Below are 23,631 nucleotides of genomic sequence, written 5' to 3'. Positions count from 1 at the left end.
TAGGGGGGGGGGGCCCAGGTTGCCCCAGTCTGATAATAATAGAATTATTGTCAGCGCTTCGAACTTATACGTTCAGTGAATTCGGCTAGATTATGAAGTGACATAATCAGTTTTTAAAGCGTTATACCTCCATAATTATTGGTCACATCAAAAAACTAAAAATACCCCCCCCCCTATTAGTTTTTTCACTAAGGAATCACTTGTGTAATTATTGGGTGTTCGATAATACCCAACCTGTATATTGATCGAGCTCACAGTTTGCCAAACTTTATTGTTCATTTGTTCATCCCCCCCCGGCTCAGAATTTTTTCTGATCACCCCCTCCCCCTCCTGAGCGATCCCATAGAATCTTATGTTGCATCCCTAGCAATTATCGCCTCCCTGGTACGTTCCATCGTCCCCGAATGGGCGATATTGCCCACTTTAAAAAAAACTGATCTAACTTGTGAATTTTTAAATTTTCACTTTCCCGAGGACCGACCCCTGGTTAATCAACTTGGGAACTGAAGGAAAAGAAATCAAGCCTTCATTTCCACATTCTAAATCCACGCTGTTTTCTAAAACTCATCAGGCAGATCCGATAGAATCCTCTCGAGGACTCCCATGGATCGACGAATCGACTTTTGGAACCCACTGCTCCAACTAAAAGATCCCAAAACGTTTTTGAGTTTGCCACCCTGCCTCACTGCCTCATCCGAAGGCACTTTCGGCGGTAACCTAATTTTACCGCGACGCGCTCATTAGGAATCACGGCATTTTTATTGCGTTCAGTATTATTTCTCGAAATATCTCGCAGGCAACCCTAACAAATATCAAGGAATGCTCCATTCTGAAATAACATTATCACAAAAATGTTCAATCCGCGATACAAGAAATTGATATCGTGTTGTTGTATGGCTGTGTGTGGATTGTTATATTTATTGAACTGTCTCTCACTGTTGGGTAGCATGTCCTCTAACCCAAATATAAATAGCGGAAACCATCACGTGTGGGGGGACTCAGCTGCAAACTTTGAGGAAGAGAGAGGGTTCCCGGATCTCATAACTAGCGGATACCCACAGCTGTCGTTCGTCTCTCTCTCTCTCTCTGGGTTTATTGGACGACCGCGCTCATTTGGAGCTTCTCTCGTTTGTCAGTCAGTCCTCTTCAACCCCCTGGAGTCATTCCTGAGTGTGCGGACTGACCGACGGACATCAATTTCCTTCGGACACATCGTCCCGATCCCGTCCACTTCCACCTAAGTTACAGGTAAATAAATGGACGTATATACACAGGAATTGTTAACGGCAGTTGTTGGAGAGACGGGATCATTTAGGTGCTATGCGTCTCTTTCTCTCTTGAGCACACATGTGTGTGTCCGTTTGTACATATTCATTAACAAATCTGTTCCCTCTGGGAAAAAAAAACAAAATTAATTATAATTCCAATTGTTTTTACCCCATGAATGTAAAAAGTAAAGCGCCTAGAAAAGGGACGGACTCATCGTACTCCATCTTTGAACGTTCACAACTGGTTTCAGAACTTGTTTTGCCTCTCCAAGTGACACGTAATCGTTCCGAAAAGAGAAATCGGGAACAGTGATTGATTTGTAGCAATAATATTGACGTCACACTTTGCTTAAAGATGGTGGATGAGTCAACCTGGGGTTTCAAGGAAACACTAGGAAAAAGTACGTGTATTAAATACGTGGCTATCGAGTGTGTCAACATTAAAGAGTGGCCAGTAGCTAGATCTACCAAACAGAGTTAGAATAATTGTGGTAAAAACTAGGGCTAGTTCGGTTAATCGGTGCCCGAGTGGCGTGGTGGTAAGATGCTCGTCTACCATCGTGAAGGTTGTTGTCAGGGTCCCGGGTTCGAACCCAAGGGAGGATATCGATGAGATATTTTCCCTAACGAACTCGAGGTGACCACCGATAGACAGCGCCTTCGCTTCCAGCCCACTAATGGCAGTAAATTGCAATATAGCGATATGGCCAGAGTTGGTGTTTGGTGAAGTAGTAGTTCGATCAATTCTTGATCACAGTTAAAAATTTTAGGTGAGTTAATCAATCCGATCAAAATTCGATTAAAATTTTAATTGAAAGTTAAATTACAAACTTGATTTATTTGAATAAACCAATTAAATGACTTATAAATTATATGTTCGTATACAAAACTTTTTCAGGTAAGTGACCGTACTGTATGTAAAAATATTTGAATCAATATTTTGATAAAATGTTTCGACATGAAAAAACACAAGTCGATTCAACGAAACCTAGTGACGATTTCTAAAATTACTGATTTAAAAAAAAAAACGACAAAATCCAAGTTAAGAAATTCCAAGGATATGACAAACACGTGTTCAGCATATCGTCGCCCTTATGCCATAGACACAGGAATGTGCTAATTTTCACTTTTAGGTATATCAGCTGGTTGGATATATTTATCATTTTGCCATCAAAGTATTTCTAGAAACGCATTTTACAAAACATTTTAGGAGAACAACTTCCATAGAGTAACACATAAACATTCAAAAGACGTTTTCCGTGTTCTAAAGAAAAAATTGCACATTCAATGTTTTTGGAAAAGGTATGGGCGATATTAAATTGCTTCAAGCGAGAGCGGCCTTTTTATTTCTCAATCTATTTCTGTATTTGTTTACATCTATTCAATAGATAGACACGTGAAATGAATAGAATATATTTTTTATATATCATCAATGATATTACACAGGGTGTCCTGTAAGTACTAACGTGGCCTTTATCTGGTCCGGTCTTTATATGGTCCTTACCGATTCACACCTTGGCAATCTCGGTTATCAAACAGGGTGTTCTCCAAATTATTGAACACTTTTATTCACACTCTGAGAATTTATTTATTTCATTAAATTGTTATTTTTATTTATTTTCAAATAAATTCTTTTCATTAATTAATTAATTAATTAATTAATAGATTCTTTTTAATCAGTTATTTCTTATTATATCTGAAATTTGTCCCGATAATTCTGAAATTATTTTCCATTAATTTTAAATTTTCATTAATTGTGAAATTATTTCTTTTACGAATGCGCAATATTTTACATATGAATTACTTTCAACAATTCTGAAATTACTCTTGACTATTCTGAAATATTGCTCTCAATAATTCCGACCTATATTATTCTTATCAGTAAATAGTTCTGCAATTATTTCTTTCAGTAATTCTGTTACTATTTTTTCAATAGTTATAAATTCTCCTCAATTATGAAATTTTTTTTTTCAACAATTCTAGTGATATTTCTTTCATCAAAGTATTTTTTAGTACTATTCAAATGGCAGCATGAACACGAAACAAGCGCAACTCGACAACATAAATACGTTAGGGCCACACGCACATTAGAACACACATTCCGGCATGTGCCGATTCGTTAGAAATTCTGTAGAGGAATGTGCACGAGGTGCATGTACGGTAAAGTAGTAATAGTACTTCTATGAGTTATGTAATTATGTATATACCCCTTTTGGATTCCGAATATTGCCTCTCGAAGTATGTGGCCTATAATAAAGTATCCGGCTACGTTCGAAGGCACTTTTCTATAAAATGGTACTGCAGTGAACTTAAATAGTATTTTTTGGTATAAACTGCCCCGAAATGATGAAAAAAGTAATAATTTTTAGACTACCTATGCCATTTTCTATGAAAAAAAAAATTTTTTTGTCAAATTTTAAACATAATGCACGTGATATTCCAATCACAATTGCAAAACATTCTGAGAAAGGAATGCTTCGTTATTTTCACTGTAAATTCAGCTGGTAATTGTGCAGGTTATGAATTAAAATTTAAAGGATTGTTCAATATGCTAATAGGTTTCGCTCAAATCTGTTGATGTAGAGCGAATTCTTTTCTTTTTTTTTAATATTTTATCCTACATATCGTCTGTAAAACACTTTAATTAGGCAAATATATGTAATTGATCTTAGATTTTGGTTCATGATCTCAGTAATATACAGCAGAATATTGTATCGAAATTCCGTAGTGATACAATGAACAAATTTCTAGAAATCGTTTTTCATACTCAAGTAAAATGTCGAAAATAGCATTCTTCGCAGACACGTCTTAAGTTGTTATTCAAGGGTTACTTGTATGTAAAAACGCAACGCTAAAGTGGACGTAATTTCAGTTCTAAGTGTCATATGAACAAAAGAAAGCCTGTTTCGGAATCATAAGAAATGGGCTTTCTTAAGAAATAAAGAAAGTAAAAATCTATATTTCCATTTAAAATGACGTTTTCAACGAAGTCGAATTCCTTAAAATCTTAAATCATAGCCCTCAAAAACTGTTTTTTGGCTTAGCGTGTCCCGAATTCGTTACGACGGCATTTTCAACATAACAAAAGCACACATTACTATTGAATCTGGAAAGTACCTCATAGTTCTAAGTATAGCAGTTCATATTGCAATGGCCAAATTTAACAGGGGTTTTTTTCAGTTTTTGTTTTTGGAATTTAATCGTTTTTCTATATAAAGTAGCTATTTTCTAAAAATAATCGGCGGGCAACAGCAGAAGAAGCTCGGTGGACCGCATTTGGCCCGCGGGCCATGGGTTGAAGACCCTGGCTCCAAGCAACACCACTTATAGAAGAGGGCCTCCGCACGATGCTCGTGACGTCACTGAAGAAGGCCATCTCACTTATAGCCATTGGATGTACTACAAAAAGGGGTAAAGATTGCACATGCGTCAGCCTGCTATATCCAATAGCTATAGGTGAGATAGCCTTCTTCGGTGACATCACAAGCTTCGTGTGGAGACGTTCGTCTATAGGTGGTGCTGCTCTGAGTCATATCGACGGAACAGAGCCACATCAGTTGCATTGCTTCAATTTTTGGTGATTGATGTGCAACTTTCCGATCCTCGCGAGCCAACACTCGATGGGAAACTGGAGTAGTGCGGACGAACACAAGTCAAGCGAAGGAGGAACCTCACAAGCAAGATTCCGGAAATATTCACTGTAACTCTTTTAAACATTAAACACAAGAAGATACTCGCCTAAAGTACCAAACGATGTTTAGAGGTGTCACGAGTTCGATACCCAATTCGTCCTCGTCAGAAATTTTCCTGACACAGGGACACAATAGTGACATGGCCACAGAAAAAAGATTGCTACCACAAGAGAATCCCACACCGAAGGGTTAGCGCACCAACCTCTCGGTGAGTATAAAAAAAATCCGTTGGAATCGGCAATATATGGTAGGTGCAGAATATAACCGTGATGCGACAAAAATGATCAATGATCAGCATTTCAAACCACTATATTACCCACTATCTGTGACTTTCTGAACTAATGCGGAATCCTTACATGTGTCTTCGTTAGTCCTTCATCGAGCTATAGAAAACTTGAAATAGTATGTTATTTTTGGAATAGAATTATATTATTTTCATATCCAGCCCCAAAATAATCATTGCTATTGATGCCACATTCAATAACCGTATCATGACTCCTATGATAATTTCAATCTAATAAAATATCGATAAAATATATTTCCAATCGATATGAAAAATTATTCAATATGGTGTTATAATACTAAGACAATCGAATCGAAAAGTATTAGTATAATATAGTCTTATGTATAAACGCCTTATCAACATTGTTTCACAGGCACCTTATCTAAAGTCAACTTGGTACGATAAAATCGTCTTATCGCTCGAAGAAAATTACATTTATTTCTCCCATTTATGTGGGTTCTTTTTTCTCAGACATTTGTGTGTATCCTTGAAATATGATGAAAATTTAGATTTTTGGTATTTTTTTTTAAGGGAAATTGTAAAAAAAGTTGCGTTGATAAAGTATTTTATCACTAAACATAACATCCTTTATGAGTGGCAGGATGTGGATCACTTTATGATTGACAAACCAAAAAAAAAAGCGGTTTATTGCAGCTGACGAAACTGATAAGAGCGGCTCAGATTTTATTGTCTCAGACGAATACATAAAGGAAGAAGAAGCACGTGGTTCAACCCTTTGGTACAGACAGACATGACCGCTAATCGCCTAGAGCAGGCATCTTCAACCCGTTGCTCGCGAGCACCACAGTGCACCAAGAGTGCTCGATGCTCTTTATCTATTTCCTGCTCGAGAGCAGTTGTTCAACTTTCCAATTCAACACCTCGTACAAATTGCACTCAAAGATTGAATTTCTGATTTAATGCATTCGTATGACGAAGTTACTGTAAGGGTGCTTTTTTTTTGATGAAGGGTACAGGCAGTGCTCGGGACTAGAAAAAGGTTGAAGACCTCTGGCCTGTCTAGAGAAACCATCTTGGGATGGTTTGCGCTCTTTCCCAAAGGGATGGACGGTCAAGGAGAGCCCTTCGGTACATGAAATGTTTTTAACATATTTTTATTTTTATTTTCCATGATGACTTATCATCTCATTCTTTCATGGTAACTGCCATGGTCATTTACCACTTTCTTCTTTCCGTGGTAATTTACTATGTTTTTCTCTTTATGATCATTTACCACTACCACTTTTTTATTTCCGCGAATTCATCATCTTTTTTTCTTTCCATGGTCATTTACCATCTTCTTACCATCATTTTCTTCCTGTGGTCATTTGCCATCTTTTTCTTTTCATGGTAATTTGCCACCTTTTTCTTTTCGTAGTAATTTGCCATTTTATTCTTCCTATGGTCATTCATTTACTACTTTTTCCTCTTCGTATGGTCATTTACCACCTTCTTTCCGTTGTATTTCGCCACATTTTTCATTCCGTGTTCATTTACCATCTTTTTCTTTCCGTGGTAATTTGCTACCCTTTACTTTTCGAGATTTTCCATCATTTTCTTCCCGCGGTCATTTACAATATTTATTACACTACCATATTTATTTTTCGTGGTTGTTTGCCACCTTCTTTTTTCCGTGGTCATTTACCATCCTTTTGTATATAGCCATCCCCATATAGCCATTCACTACATTTTTCTTTCAATGGTCATTTCAAAAACAATTTTCTTACCATGTTTATAATTCAGAATTTACCATTGGTTCTTACGGATTAGAACGTAGATAGTTACTTACGTTATTTTCTAATGAGGAAAAAAAAGTGCAACAGTTTATCAATTGATGCAGTATAGTATCTAATCAATATCATCAAGTGTTTGTTGATAGAGTACGTTGTATCCCCCCCCCGGGAGGAGCGGATCTATGGGAAGGGACCCCCCCCCCCCAAGTGTGGACCCCCCCTCCCCAAGCGAAATGTGATATTTCCTGGAATTTTCGGAACTTCTATATGATAATATTACAACTACAAATTAAACAACAAATTAGAGAAAACTGCGACTACAAAAAGGGTTAAACTAGGACATTATTAAAAAAAAGTCATTATGGAGAAAGAAAAACAGGAAAACGGGACTGCCAAGGAAAATACGGGACAGAATGCGGGACGTGTCAGGCACGTCATTTTAACTTTTTCCGGGGGGGGGGGCAAAGAACATGAACTCAATGTATGTGTATATATATATATACCATTTTTAGTGTATTTTCAAAGGCCAGGGAGCCCTGACCCCCCTTCCCAAAATGACGGTCCTGGAGCGTGTGGTCACCTTATGCTAAGACTAATTTTTCAGAGATTTGTAAAACCACCCCTCCCAACAGCGAGATTGTGTGATGGATCAGGATTGTGTGGGGGAGAGAAGCTATAGATACGATATGCGATCCAATAGGTTCGGTCAACATGGGGCTGTGTGACGAGTGCTGAATCACACAGGGCCCCCTAAGCTTACGGAGCCGCCCCCCCCCCCCCGCGCATTAGCAGAACTAATGGGAACGTAAAAATATTTCATTTTTTTTTATTTATTTGCTTTATATTTCTCATATTTGTTTTAGTTCTGATTATAAAACGAAGTGGCTGAACTCTCTTCAATTGTAAAAATGTTGATGAAAATTTAAATTAAAAAAACGAATTAGAGCGAACATCAGTGCCGTCTTAGGGCATGGGCCCACCCGGGCACGACCCGGGGGGGCCTCAAGAGAAAAAGGGCCTCACAAAAACGAAATATGGTTGAAATTTTCAAGAATTTGCCTGGTAGGGCCTCAGAAAAATCACTTGGCCCGGGAGCCCACGATGCTCTTAAGACGGCCTTGGCGAACATTTATATTTATACCGTGAAAGGGGATCCACAATTATTTTCTCACCGGGGCCCTGCATCTGGTAAGAGCAGAAGGAGTCTTTTTCCGAGAAAAGGGTGGCGGCGATGAGAAAAATAAGTTTGGAAGACATCGAGATTTTCAAATTGAAAGGTTGAAATGTGTGTTGTGTGTGTAAAATTATTATATTACTGTAGTGTATTTTTTTGATTTGCCACCGTGTCGTCGTGAGTTAAATGTTTTCCTTTGATAAAATATGGCGCCATCTGTCGTACATTTTATCAGTAAAGTTTGCTGAATCATTTTTTTTTCATTTTTTATTGAATTTCATTAATTTCATTATGAATTTCGTTAATTCTGAAACTATTTTTTTATCCAATGAATTTCATTAATTCTCAGATTTTTTTTTATTGACTGTAAATTTATCAATAGTTTGAGAAAATGTTTCTTGAAATACTTTTCGTTATTAGTGTTTATGAATCGGTAACATACAAAAATGGTATGATTGGGCTGGGAAACGACGAAATAAATTAAATTCTATTCTGTTCTGTTCATGAATCACGAAGTAGTAAGAACTGACAATGACTATAGTGAACCTGGAAACACTCAAAATCGTTTTAATAACATTGCTGATGTCTTTTAAGTGCAAGGAGATTAGAAATACATAACCTCCATGGTCTCAATATCCTGGAGCAGGGGTCTTTGACGCCCCGCCCCCCTCCAAATTTCGTGTAAAAAAACTGAAAATAATGGGAATTATCCATGATGGACTCACAATTGAATATCGTTTCAGTTCCTTGTCTGTAACCTTGGCAGAGGTTTTGAAAGTAGGCACGCTTTAGTAAAAATAATTGTGAGTTTGTTCTTCTCAACGTTTCAAGTTCAGTGAACTAATACTTAATATAAGTATACAATCTATGCAATCACCCGAGAAACCGTACAAAGTTCATAATCATACCAAGCGCTCTGAATAAAGTTCTTGATATTTTTCACAAATAACAGATCATCGTGTACCTTGGAACAGTGTAAAACTTGAAGTTTTACCAATTTACCTTGGAATACTCAACTTACACTAGATTTTAATACTTCGTGCTTTTGATTTTAAATATAATTTATATATTTCAAGTTTTAGTTCTATACATTTTTCCTATAAAAACTTCAGCTATATCCATTCCTTCTCTCCTATGCACCTTCGGTTATTTCCTAGTCAAGTTTGTTGGAATAAACATTGTGTTTACAGTGGGGGATGCGCCCAACAAAACTTCTTACCAAATGAATTTACTTAGGAGGAGAGGTGAGAAAATATTTTATTGTTCATCAGTGCCAGATATAGCAAATGTTGACATCACGGTTGTTGTATCTCTAATATGCAATCACCCAGCATCAAAATAACTGACAGAACTAAAGGTTTAGAAACACTTTATTTCCCTTTCTACAATTATAATGTAGAATAATTATGCGTTTCATTTACATAAATGATTCTACCTCCATTATTAATATTTTGTGTACATATATATATTGATAATCATATTTTTATTATTTTTGTTTCAAAAAATTATTGTTATAAAAAGAAAGGGATACTCGTTGTATTACTTTTCCAGTAACATTTGTATTTTTTGGTCTTTGTAATTTTTTACCCTGTTTCAAGGTACAACAGTAAATGCCTCAAGGTACATGAATCCTTGTTGTACCTTGGAAAATTTTTGAATTTTGAAAAAATCCACATTTCATGATCACAGTAAGAAAAAAAGGTAATTTATATTCCACATGGTATTTCATACAGTATATAAATAGTATGAGATTCTGTGTATGTATACATATGATTGTATATAATAAAGTTGTCTGCGACACGGTCACTCTCTTTCACACGGGCAATGGCTTAAATTGGCAAAAGCCGATAGAGCCCGGGCCGTGTTCGGTCTGAAAGAAAAAGTATACAAATAGTAAAATTTAATTTAAATAAAGAAAAGTTTCATTCTCAAAATTGACGAAAAAAAGTTTGAAAAATAATGTGCCAAGGTATATCACAGTCTCCCCTATATTATTCCATCAGTTCTGAGGTTATTTCTTTCAATAATTCTGAACTTATTTTTCATTAATTCTGAAATTATTTCGAATAGTAATTTAGAAAAGTCTTTTTTCACCAATTCTGGGATAATTTTTTTTTTGATTGAGGTTTCTTTTTCAGCAATTATATAAAGTATATAATAATAACTCTATAAGCTAAACATTATCGGCAAACCACTGCAAAAAAAAAACTGCGAGGGACAACATGTTAAAGACTACTAACATAGTAGCTACATAATAAAGGAAAAGACAAATAGAGGGGCACAATACAGTATAAGGAACCTGGTTTAATTAACCTTTTACCTGCGCCCAATTCAGATTTAGATTGATTTTTATAATTACTTCTTTTTTCTGTCCCTCTCCTGATCCTTCATATCAAAAACAAAATTCATGGAAAAAAGTTTCCCGGTATGTTTTCTGGACTTGCCCATGTCCATAGAAACAACATTAAAAATATTTTTTAAAAAATTTATTCTTCCTTAAAAATACATAATTTAAAAAAATTAAACTGATAGCATAATGTATTTAAATGACTGAAATTTTTGTTTCGTAAATTAAGTCTGGAATCTCACACTTTCAGGGAAAACAAAATCAAGTGCTTTCGTGAACAAAAAATGTTCTTTTTCTGATTAATATAACCGATATTTCCTAATTGACCGTTAAAAGGTTAAGAACTATTGCATGTTCTACGGAAGTGAACTTGCCTCATGTTTTCATCCCTCCCGCAAGCATGTAATGAATCAAATGATATGATTAGAACGTTCGACGGGGTTTTTGTTTCGAATTTGAAGAACTTTCTTCGTTGCATACTCGTGCGTGGGATGTCCGACGGAATTGAAAGAGAAATCCCTTCCACAGAAGAATTCCATCTCTCACACACACACGGAATTAATTCTCCGAGAAAATAATTACGTACAAAAGTAGATGATTTATGGCCTCTGTACGTAACGCAAAATCTGCTTGATGGAATGTTATTATGAGAGTTGTGTGTATTGTTTTCCAACCGCGTATTTTAGCATTAGAAGAATTTAGGTGATGCCGAGGGAAGGTAGGAAAGAAATATCAATACACACTGAGCGATCACTTTATTATGACCACCCGGCAGTCTTAAGGAATTGAACTATGGCGTTACACTAAAAATGGAGAGCTTAGTTCTCAAAACTTCAGCATAGGTGAACTGTTTGTAAAGATGTAGCGAAAAAATCAGCGGTGTGTATGTACGGAGGGAGGGGGCTTAGCGGATTTATAGCCCAGGGAGACAAGTTCAGAGAGACGGCAGATCTGTGGAATAAGTGGCCAAGAGAATTAGTAAAATGGGAGATGGGTGACGGAATTTATTTAACTCTCATATGAATACTTGAATATTTTTAATTTGTCATTTTAACCTTGAATATTTGTATGAGCTCATAATGACATTTGTTCCCAATATGATATTGGCCATAGTAATGTTTATGTGCATCACCAATTATATAAAATGGGAAATTTATATTATATAAATAATATATATGTGAGTATAATTTAAAGTGAATGCCCAGTACTGTCAATGGAAGCTCTGTTTGATTATTCCCGTCGCTGTGGAGGCTCTGTGCGTTTTCTGTGTGTGTATATTGCATATTCCGTGAAAGGAAACAAAACTGTCCAGCACTGTGGACGGAGACTTTGTTCCTGTCACAGTGGAGGCGCCGTATATATATATATATATATATATATATATTGTATATATTGTATATATTGTGTATTTAGACCATTCTCAAATCTCTCCCATTTCAACGTGCCAACCTCTTCTTTTTTTTTACTTACCCCACAAGTCTTTTCCACACTTCTCTTGAAATCCCAGGCTGCAATCCCCCGGCCCTTATGTGCCACTGGACGCACGTTTAATTTTTCTCCCTATTCATTTTAATCAAATGGTTTGTACGTTACATCAAGTTGATGGCTGTCTTCATGGGGAGAACGACGCGAGTGATTCGATACTTGCGAGCACGAGGCGGTGGGGGGAAGGGAATCGCCATAAATCTTTGCTTTTTCCGACACAACCCTGTCTCTTTTGAGGTAACGGAAGTAAGGTGCTTTGTATCAATCTGGGGTTGTGAGTGGTTCTATCTATCTATCTATATAACCCTCAATAAATCCGCAGCTGCCCAGATAGCTAGGGGCTGGATCAGTGAGTGACCAAAAAATTGATCTAAAGAGTTTGCAAGCACGTGAGTAAGCAAATGAGTGACTTAGAGTGTGAGCCAGCATTTGAATGATCAGAAGAATGGACAACAGAGCGAAGAAACAGGTCAGTTAGTGACCAAGAGCGTGTGCAAGCATACGCATCACCAAAAGAGTGACCTAGGGTGCGTGTAAGCATGTGAATAACCAAAACCTAGAGGATAAAATAGACTTGTAAATGATCAAAAGTTATGTGTGTCGGGAGGTTCGATTCATCGCGTAGGTTCATTTGACCGCTTTGTATTTTGCACAGACCTATTATTCCCATACAACTCGTCTCGGGGAAGGGATAATCACCCACCTTCTAGATCCGTGCCCGGCCCAGGGTTTCAGACATCGATCTTATTGTTTAAATTTTTGTTCATTATCTATTTAGTTTTGATCAAATTCAATGCGGAAATTAGAGACGGCCTCGCTTTTGGAGGACGAGAGTAGGGGTCCTGGGTGGGTGGGGGGGGGGGGCACGAGAAGAAAACGTGGTCCAAAGGAGTCTATTAGCTGAAAAGGGGATGAGAAACATTGAGTTGTATACAATTGATCCAAAAACATATTATCCTGTCATCGATGTCAGAATTATACACATATTTTAGACATCGCCATAACATAAACACCAGTGTATACAAATTGAGGAAGACAGATGGCAGCACAATCATAAAACGAAACAAGCATAACTCCGACAACGTTACTGCATATACATTAGCTTGATGCCAAAGCCCGAAATTAGCCCAGTTGACCTGGCCACTGTCCTAATTTCAGGCACTTGCCGGGCTTTGGCAGGTTCCTATATATCGATATATGTATATGATATATATCTGTATATATCGATCCTTAAGATATCGATATTCTGATTTCTTCGATCGTTAGAGTTGCCATAGCTATAATGGCTATATAATAACCATAATCATAAATGGTCGTAATTATCACAAAAAAATACGCCGACGTGGTTATGACCCCGAATCATAGAGATCGATGTATACAGTGCCCGGTCAAAGCCTGAAATTTCGACGTTATCGGGTCAACTGGGCTGGCCGATTTTAAGCTTTGGCAGTAACATATATACACACACATAATGCGTTCCTGCATGTACACATACAACATAAAACTGGTTCGATGAAGAGATATCGGTGTTAACGGAGATATCCGCATTTGTGTATAAACAGGAAAGAGTGACGTCTTTCTGCATGTACACAATCGTTGGGAATTCCGCAGAGGAATGCGTACGAGATGCATGTATAGCCAAGTAAAGTAAGTGCATGCACCTGAAAGTATAATATATAGTACATAACGTAATGAAAAACCTTCTGAATTTATTTATCTAATGAGTGAATTATGAAATGGTAGTTATTTCTTGTTCCTGATTTTTCTGTTCCTCTTTACGCTTTTCCCTGGTCCTTGTGTCGTCGACTGTCCCGTTCCAGGGCTGGACGTCAGCTGAACCGAAAAGCTGGAAGACGGCTGCGCTCGAGAGAGACACCGCTATGTTTATGAGGAACACATTCCGCCATTCTGACATCAATTGCTGCAATTGAATAAATAACTAGTGAAATGAGTGAAATACATCGATATACGTAATTTCGAGGGTGGATTCATATTAAGTAACTCACAAAAGATAATTACAAAATAACTTGCAGAGATAATCACTTCAAAACTGTTTTTATTTCTCTCAACATAATCTCCCCCACCAATATTTAGGCACTTATCCCATCGTTTAATCAGTGCCCCAACCCAGCTGCATAAAATTATCTGGGTTGCTTAGGACTTCATCTTGAACCTCTTCATCATCTGCAAACTTTTTCCCTCCAAGATGGTCTCTTAGCGGACTGAACAGATGGAAATCACTTGGGCTAAGAGTCGGAGCTGTGAGGTGGATGGATGTCTCGGGATTTCCAAGGAGTGCTCCGGACTGATCGGAGAAAGCGTCCAGGGCTATTGAACAAAGGAGGAGGAATACTGCGTCATCAAGATAATGCGAGACCTCATACAGCACTCCTTACACAGAGCATATGTTAAAAAATCTTGTGTGTATAGGCGTGCGTCCTCTTGTATAGGCTTTGAATGGCCAACAATATTGCATAAATACCGTATATACTCGTGCTCGTGTATAAGCCGAGTTTTTTGTGGAAAAATTCGTTCCCCAAGGGGGGGGGGAGGGGGGGGGTCAGCTTATACTCGGGTCAGTTTTTGATGAGAAAATATCGACCCCACAATCATCAGTATTCATTTTTGTAGGAGTGTTCGACAAACCGGCATTATTGGTATAGGATATGTTCAGACCCCACAGAACTGATAATGTCAAAGCCGAGGCAAAGAAATCGAAAACATCATTGGCTGGTGGTGGCTAACGTTGATTGTACAGCCTTTAGATGTGAGCATCAACAAGCCTCTCAAAGACTATTTGAGAAATTTGTGAATCGAATGGATGAGTTCCGATGATAAAGAAACTACAAAAAGTGGTACCTTGAGGAAACCTTACATTGTTTTAGTGTGCCAATGGGTACATGAGGCGTAGAATTCTATTTCCGCCGAAATTATCATCCGATCGTTCAAAAAGTGTTGCATCAGCAATGCGATGGACGGAACTGAAGATGATATCCTCTTTGAAAGTGACAATGGCAATGACAGCCCAGATGAAGATGAAAACGAAGATGCCGCACCCCCCTATGATGATCTAATGGATTACCATGAGCTTGGAGACTTAAAAGAAACGGATCAAAAAGTTTGAATCATTTTCTATTGTAAATTTCTGCAAGCTATTCATTTTTTACATGAAAATATGGTAATTTTTTTCTCTAAAATGCACGGATTTTTTGGGGTCGGCTTATACACGGGTTTTCAATTTATTGCTGTTTTGGTGGTCCTAAAGTGTGGGGGTCAGCTTATATACGAGTCGGCTTATACACGAGTATATGCAGTAAATAAGAGTTAAAAAGTTTGGTTGGCAAATTCTTCAACAGCCCCGACTCAGCCTCAAGTGATTTTCATGTGTTTCGTCCACTAAAAAACCATCTTGGAGGCAAACACTTTACAAATGATGATGAAGAGTTTCAAGATGAAGGGGGTCCTAATGTGGCTGAGACAGCAACCCAGAGAATTTTATGCAGCTGGCATTGGGGCAATGATATATGAATGATGGGATAGTAGCATAAATATTGATGGCGATTATGTTGGGAAATTATAAAATAGTTTTGAAGTGATTATATTTGCAAGTTATTTTTTAATTATCTTTCGTGACTTGATGACTCACCTACGTATTTACAAACTTTGCACTGAAAAATAGTATTGAGTCTGAGAGAATAACTTGCAATGCAGTGGAACCTCATTATAACAGACGTCGCTTATAACGGACAGTTTAAAAAAAAATTGAATTAATAGTGAAGGGTGCTTATTTTTAGCCGTTTAATCGCTTTCCAAACACCGATGGTTGTGTTGTTTCGCGTAAACGTGGATGCGCTGCGTCACTCATACCGCTCAACAACCTGAAAAATTAAGGTTGTGACGCGTACAGTACACATACGCATCTTTTTCAATTCAACCTACGTCAAAGGCTATATTTTTATTTGATACATAGGATGACCCATAAATTGATAAATAGTTTACAAATTAATAAAAATTGTAGGAATTTGTATATTTGAATGCGGTTTGCGAAAAGGTTATTCTCATGAAAAGGGTTTTTTTTTTTTGTAAAAAAAAAATTAGTTCAACTTTTTGACGATAGAGGGACAGGAAAACCAATCCGACCGGAGTGATTTAACTCGAACCTTTCTTCAATTTCTTCTGTGTCCGAAACGTTCGTAAAGTTTCATTCGGCTATCCGTTAATAGCCGCTATATTAATAATATTGATCTAGCTAATATTAATCTAACTTCGCCAATTGTGTTTTCCCAACAAAGTCAGCATAACAATGGAAACCTTATGAAAGTGCCAATAACATTAAAATTCATAAATGTGCTGACATCACGGGTCCTCAAAATCTTGTTGCATTACGTGCCTGTAAAAATTTTTAGTTATAAACCGGACTTTCATTGAAATGGACAACCTTTAGACAGCCCATGGCCCGCTCAACCATGTGTGGTCATCTGATGTGACTCGTGACCTCAATCGTAATTTTTTAAAAGTGAACTAAATGGCTCATTTCTAGTTCGCTTGTGTGACCCGCAGCGCTGTTCCTTATCACTTGAGTGGAGCGTGCACCAGAAGAGTCGAGAAACCCCCCCCCCCCATCGATGATGACGTAACACTCGAACGGCCCCATACGGAAAAATTCTCGAAAGGAATGGGTAATATGGTAACCGTAGCCAGAATTTGATTATTTTTCAACCGTTTTTTCAGAAACATGGTGGCAATACCACGTGTCGTCTGCTTTCCCTTTTTTTTTCTTCCACGTCACGGACGGTTTCGGTACATAAAGCCTTCTGTCAACAGGCGACATTCCGCAGTTTCGTTCCCATGGTGAGGAGTGATTCCTCGTTCGGATTCAGTCGTTCGACGTTCTCCCGAGATGGAACACCAACGACAATCCGAGCTGTTCAAGCTTCCTTTCGTGAAAAAGTTGTACAGGCTTCTACAGGATGAAGTCCACAGCAGTTTGAAATGGTCCGCGTGCGGAACTCTGGTCGAAATCGAAAGAGACGAATTCATCAAGTTCTTTCTTGGAAACGGGCGCTATTTCAAGGCGTCGAATTTCAACAGCATTGTCCGGCAGCTCAACTCTCGCGGGTTCTACGGTGTTAGCTGGTCGCAACGTGGGAAAAGGCGGCTGTTCTACAACAGTTCGTTCATGAAAGACCGTGAAGATCTCATCCCTTTCGTGCTGAAAAAGAACGTAAACAACGGAAGCAGACGCAATAGCTGTGCTCGCAAAACAAAGGTAATATGAGTTCAATATTTTCTACATTTATATTGCGTTCTGTAATTAAAATATAAATTATCACCAAGCTGATCATATTCATTCTTCTAATCTTTGGGTGTAGAGAGAGAGAGAGAGAGAGTTTATTTTCTTGTTTTATCACGTGAACCTTGGCTGTACTGTTTACTATAGGAACCCAGCAGCAGGATATCAGGAATTCATCCATCTCTGTGTAGTTACAACCACGGCCGGATTTGGGTGTGATGGGGCCCATTATATGTCCTTTGTCAACGACAAACTGCCGTTATTTTTGTGTCGAATGTTTAGTAGATGATCATTTATGGACCAAATACTAATTCTACAGCACTTTAAACATTTGTAATGTGAGGTGACAAAATTCTAAACTTCCTACTCAATGTGTTAAAATTTTATCTTTGAGCAATTTCTCCGAAAAATAACAGTTGAGATTTCTTTTAAGGCCCTCTGCAGACCTCGTGGCCCTAGGCTGTGCAGCCTGTCTAGCCTATAGGGAAGTCCAACATTGGTTACAGCCCTGTGCGTGAACCTGGAATTCTAAACAAACGCAACTTAACGAGCCTCCAACAATTTATGTAACTGATCTCATATCGAAACGTGGTGATTTTTTTATCAGTTAAGTTTCTGTTCTAAACTTTAAAACCTTTAAGCGGTACAGCAGAAACCACTAAACCCCCCCCCCCCCGCCTTTAAAATTCCAAACCTTTTTTTTAAGGACTTCCTTAAGGGAAGATAAGAGGCTTTTAAAAAGGCAAGAAACCTTGTTAATGTCGCATTTTGACTTTTGTTGCAATAAAAATGTGTTTCAGGCAACTATTGCGTGGATGCATGTTTTGAAACTTGTTTTCTGATTTCAAGAATGGTATTAAAATAGTATTCGTCAAATTGGTATTACAACTTATTTCTCTTGCAGCAAATACTATCAATCTGCTGATGCTTTTTAATCTTTCTTCATCTTATTAGTTTATCTGGAAGGTCGGGTATTCCCTTTTATTCCTGCGTAGCCGAGTGCGTCGTGAACACAACGAACAACAGAAATGCAATTTAACGAGTGTTTCCGTTTCTAGTTTCTGAAAAAAAAGGGTGGTAACAAACTCGAACTGTAAAAGACAGGTAAGCCAATTAAATGTTGAAACACCAAAATCCGACTCTGAATTCCTATCTGCCTCCCCCCCCCCCTCCCCAATACAGTTTAAGTAATTGATAGCAATATCGAAAAAGTGGTGATTTTTATCAATCGAGTTTCTGTTCTATATTTCAATTGTTAGTGTGGTGAAATGTTGTCCTTTAACCGCCTCTGAGTTTCTTTGACTTTTGTTGCAATGACAATGTGTTCCAAACAGCCATGACGTGTATGCAGCACTTGGTATAAGGTCACGTTGACGCACGCTGAATACCTCAAATGTTTCGTTTTAAGCAAGAAATGAAAGGCTTTTAAGGTGACGAGATGTGTCAACAATGCCGATGAGAGGGTTAAAACTGTAGTGTTCATCAATTCGATATGATTCAATAACTTTTCTTCATCTTGCCCTAAAACTCATATTGAAGTTCATATAATTGTTTTGTATGCGTATTCTGTTGATTCTTATTGAACGAACTTCTGCTCTAAAATCGTAATTGTTAGGGGTGAAGGGATTCCCCCCCCCCCTTTAAATCCCTACTAAAAAATTTTTCATAAAAAATATATTAGTCGGCTATTTGAGTTTTTTGAATTCCGTTGTTATAACAATATTTTCCAACCAATGACAACTACATGACGTAAAGACGTGTAAACGCGTGAAACAAGCTAGTTCCGTTTTGTAAATGATATCGAAGTCACATTCGTCAATATTCGATACGATTTAAGATTTTCAACATTTCTTGAAACTTGACTTGTTCAAAAAAAAAAATGTTTCGATTTCTTCCGAGCATGGAATTTTCCAATTCAACATTTAAGACTTTATTTAGATTTTATACGGCCCCGGTTAATGTAGAACATTATTTTAACGTTATAGAGCTTTTTGAAATATCCTCGTACATTCAATTCTATTTCTAGAAAATTCTAAAAACTAGTGAGCACAGTTCATGCTAAGCTAAGAGTTAGGAAACCCAGTTAGTAATATATTCTTGCCGTTAATACACATTGCCCGTAATACACATGCTACAGTGGCATGTGTATCACGTGACGTCCTGATTCTAATTTTCGTCTTGATAGAAGGTTCTTGAACAAATACGTAATAAAAAAAAATTCGCATGAAATGATTATAATTTAACCGCCATAATGTCAAGATATTATTTTTCCATCATTGTTTAAAAAATTACAATACCTGTATGACAATTTTCGTTGTTGTAAAATGTTTATGGGCAAATGAACAGCACTTTTTTTCGAATAAGTTATACTATATACACCCTACTACACATCAATGGTTATGTTTGTAAATCATCCCAACTTTTAAGGCTCAACAGCAGCGCCAACGAGTGCGCGTACTAGTGTCGCAATTTGCGCTGTCCTTTTGATTTCCATTGGCCGCAAAACAGAGCGCTGCCCTGCATCGTGTCGCGAACGCTGCACGCGGCTCAATTTGCGCTTTGCCTTATAGTTACGAAAAGAGATTTTTTGCATGTGCTTCGACAGTATGAGAAAATGCGTGATGTTATCGTAAGGATACGTTGTACTGCGAGGTCACGTTTGGCTGCTATTGTGAATTCTATGCATCAAGGCATTGAATCGATAAGTCTGTGATGAATTGAACTTCGACCATGGTTGGTGTATAAAAAATGCTGATAAAATTAACACATAAATGCGAACGTTCCATATTTATAAAGGTCTTATATTCCCGTTAGTTCTACATTTAGCTTTCTAAATTCTATAAGTCATGGTTTCTTAACCTTTTGTGTTACACAGATTCTTTGTGTCAAAAAGATGAAGTCCGCAAACCCCGTTATGACGTGATATCCAGTATATATAGCTACGTAAAATCCTTGTGTTGATTTTTCTCTCTCATCCAAGCTCACAGTCCCCCGTGAAATCTCTCTACGAACCCTGGTCTACTGCCCTTGTTCAAAGTGAAAATTTTTGTTTTTCAGAAAAGTCGGTTGTGTGAAGACTCCGCAGTACTCATTTGTTCTTTATTTCTTTTTTCCTCAGGAAACATCGGACAGCAGTTTTCTGACTGCTTTAGATCTTAGTACCCGTACACTTGCTTCAAATGATTCTGTGATCGTTTCGAAAGAGTTCGATCCACCATCCTTCCAGTCCACGACTTCCGAACAGAACGATAGAAGCTCTTTTGATGATCTGGGTATTCAAGAACTCGCAGACACTCACTGTCTTCCAACCGCTGATGTCAAAGTCTCGACTAGTCAGAACAAGCAGCCACGTAAGAGAAGAGTCTCGAAGAAACCTCCACCTGAAAATGAATCGGCGCAATGTAAGATGGAGAATGGTACAGCACCGGCCGTTAGACGTGGAAGAAGAATCCACCAATCTCGTTCTGCTGTACAACCACCACTATCACGAAAGCGAAATGCAAGAAAGCGCTCATCATGCACAGTGGCGACGCCGGATGAACCATCTTCCTTTCTAAAGATCGAACATGTTTACAGTCTGCATGATAGTACACTAGCACCGGAGTCACCCCCTTCGCCAGATACAACGGCACTTGTGTCTCAGAATGAGGAGAATTCGTACGCAGTCCGTGAAAATCACGAAAAAGGATGCATTACTGTCGCAAAACGTGTCATTCACGTTTCACCACTAGAACCGGAATCATTTGCTCCGGCGCTGAAGGCTTCAGCGGAAAATATCGAGGTGATGACAAACTCTTCGGACGACTTACTGACTATGCTCGCCTTGAAAGAAGACATACGCTTCGATTTTGAACAGGTTTCCAAAGCATACAAGAACGTTCTACGCCTACATCAGCTAAGTAGATTCGTCGAAAGCGAACTCCGCCTCGTTCTGAATGGTCGTGAGACGCAAGAATTCTCTCCTACTGTAGGTGACGGCTGTTCAAACTTTGGTGTTGGCGTACGCAACCGCACCCAAGGGAGTCATTCAGCGGCAGGAATTAACGGCTTAACTTTGTGTAAGGGTGATTCGAACAGTGTAACTCGTGGCAAACAATGCAAGCGTTCCAGACTGGACTCTAATTATAGTTACCCGCAACTTTCACGAGAGGAATTGCCTAGTTACTCGTTGCATGGTTCCGGCGAGTCCATAAACACCATTCCGGTAACGAGCACAGGCGCACCCTATCACAAGTGCCTATCGAATCCCAATGATTGTAGAACTTCGATCTTGGACTCAGATCGCAAACAAGCTGTTTCTGATCATCGAGAAGAAACGGATGACTCTGAATCTACCCTTTCGGGATCGGAATGTACGCAAACCTCACCCTGCTCTAAAGGGGTCGCTGAAATTCTTCAGTCGTACCATGACATCGACGATCGTAAAATGACGTGGGAAGACGTTGTCCGGTGCCTAGAAAACGTGCGGATTGAAGATTCTCTTCAAGAGACGTCGAATAGCAACAAACCTCACAAAGCCTGTGTTGGTGATATCGATCAAGCCAAGCAGAAAAAACGTGTCTCAACTACTAAAGACCGGGAATACGACGATCAGAAGCAACTCGGCATCGAGCCTCTGTTGCCAAGGGTCCTGAACTACGGCACGTTGAACTACGATGGCAGGAGCGGGATTTGGGCGATAAGGATCGCCGACGATATTATTCGACGGAGCGATCCTTATCACCCGACGCAAGGCGTTTTCTATCTTAGCAGAGCCACTGACGTAGAGCCACGACATTCTTCGGACCATTCCGAGGAACGTTACGTGGCTCCCCCATGAAGGAGGTCAGAACTTTCCTCGATCATTCTTAAGCACATGGATATCGAAAGGGCTCAACTCGTAGGAACAATACCGGTGAGGCATTCGAAGACAGTCAACCAGAGGAATCCTTTGTGTTCTCACCATTGCGTCAACAAGTTTACGGATTGCGCTACGTGCCAGGTTTCATCACATAACTCGATGCCGAGAACCCACACGTGTCAGTGACGCAGTGAAGGACAGTCCGTCACGGTGTGTTCCACGACAGAAACTTTGTAACCAACTAATTCGGTTTTTTTTATCTACATCTGTAATTGATTCCTGTTTCGATTTCTGATTCATGTTATTTATGGCTATGTGTGTTGCTTCCGTGTATTCTTTTTTCTTTATTCACGAATAAAAACTGAAATTGTGCATTTATTGCCCAATGAGATAATTTCTATGCTTTGCTTGTGCATAATTAGCCGTAAAGATTAAACGCACCAGGAAGATCCTGGGTATTAGTCGAGTGGTAACTTTCTTAAGGGCGGTATTACATGGTAAAAGTTATGAAATGAAAATGTGTGCCACCAATAAGCGAATCGGTTACATTCAAGCGAATATAATAAACAGGTTTATTGGTTTGGTTTTTTCTTTTTTTTTTTCAGGTTTTGTAAAAGATCTTTTACCAAACTTTTAAAGTGTAATCGCTGCCTAATTCAAAATGTGTATGCAGAATGTTTCATATAATTCGTAAGTTATTCAAAAATTGAAGGAATATAGTCGAATGCGGCTTGCGAGAAAGTTATTCCCACGGGGAGGATTATTTTCATACAGAAAAACGTGGTTCAGGCTTTTGCCGATAGAGGGCGCTGCACGGGAGTAAATAGTTCTAGAAATGATCCTTTCTGCCACCCCGTCTGTGTCCGAAATGTTCGTGATGCTTCAGGCTGAGGTATAATTACTTCACCAGTAGTGCTTCATCCACCAACGTCAGCATTACACTGATAATGCAAGCGCCAATGACAGGAAAATTCAGAAATGAGCTGACAATTGCACACCGTGCATTTTATAGGACTCTTATTTGCGCGTTTCTTTTTTTTTGCTGCGCACAAAAATTTGAATTATTTTTTACTGTGTGAAAGAAAAACTTTTTCGCAAAAAACCGCATCCAAATATACCAATTCGTTCAATTTTTATCAACTCTGAAACTATTTACGAATTTATGGAACACCCTGTGTAATGTCGGCAATATTTGATGAAAACTTATGGTTCGAATTGAAATCCGATCATTTTACGCAAACGTCGTATTGAACCCTCCGAATAAAATTCCAAATTTACTTATTCTATTTCACTTAAAATTAACGCAACATCTAGGTTTCTGAATGATAAATTCCTTTATTTATTCATCTCATTTAAACCCTTGTTTCTTTAAAATATTCAACATGATTTGAGACAAAGGTGCACAACCTGTGGGCCAAATACGCTCTGCCAAGGGGTTCCATCCGGCCCTCGAAAGGTGTTCTGTTAGAAAATTATCAATACACCCAACCTTATTACATCGATCATATTTCATTCA

At 38.3% G+C, this 23,631-nt stretch overlaps 1 protein-coding gene across 4 annotated transcripts in view; it reads right to left on the bottom strand.

Annotated features, from left to right (window-relative positions):
* Positions 1 to 13,671: 13,671 nt before the first annotated feature.
* Positions 13,672 to 23,631, bottom strand: part of LOC149069260 (dietary and metabolic glutamate transporter-like) — a 46,393-nt gene continuing 36,433 nt past the window's right edge. For all 4 annotated transcript variants that reach the window (XM_089250491.1, XM_089250492.1, XM_089250490.1 and 1 more), the window contains one exon: positions 13,672 to 13,903. In XM_089250491.1, coding sequence (XP_089106617.1) covers positions 13,712 to 13,903 — 192 coding nt within the window. In that variant the 3' untranslated portion in view covers positions 13,672 to 13,711. The remainder of the gene's footprint in view (positions 13,904 to 23,631) is intronic.

The sequence above is a fragment of the Pholcus phalangioides genome, unplaced genomic scaffold, assembly GCF_987345545.1.
Source record: "Pholcus phalangioides strain wild (caught in Gottingen) unplaced genomic scaffold, Ppha-v1.0 ptg000024l_1, whole genome shotgun sequence".
NCBI lineage: Eukaryota > Metazoa > Arthropoda > Arachnida > Araneae > Pholcidae > Pholcus > Pholcus phalangioides.
The sequence above is the reverse complement of the archived record's forward strand: the minus strand, read 5'-3'. Positions and strand labels throughout refer to the sequence as shown.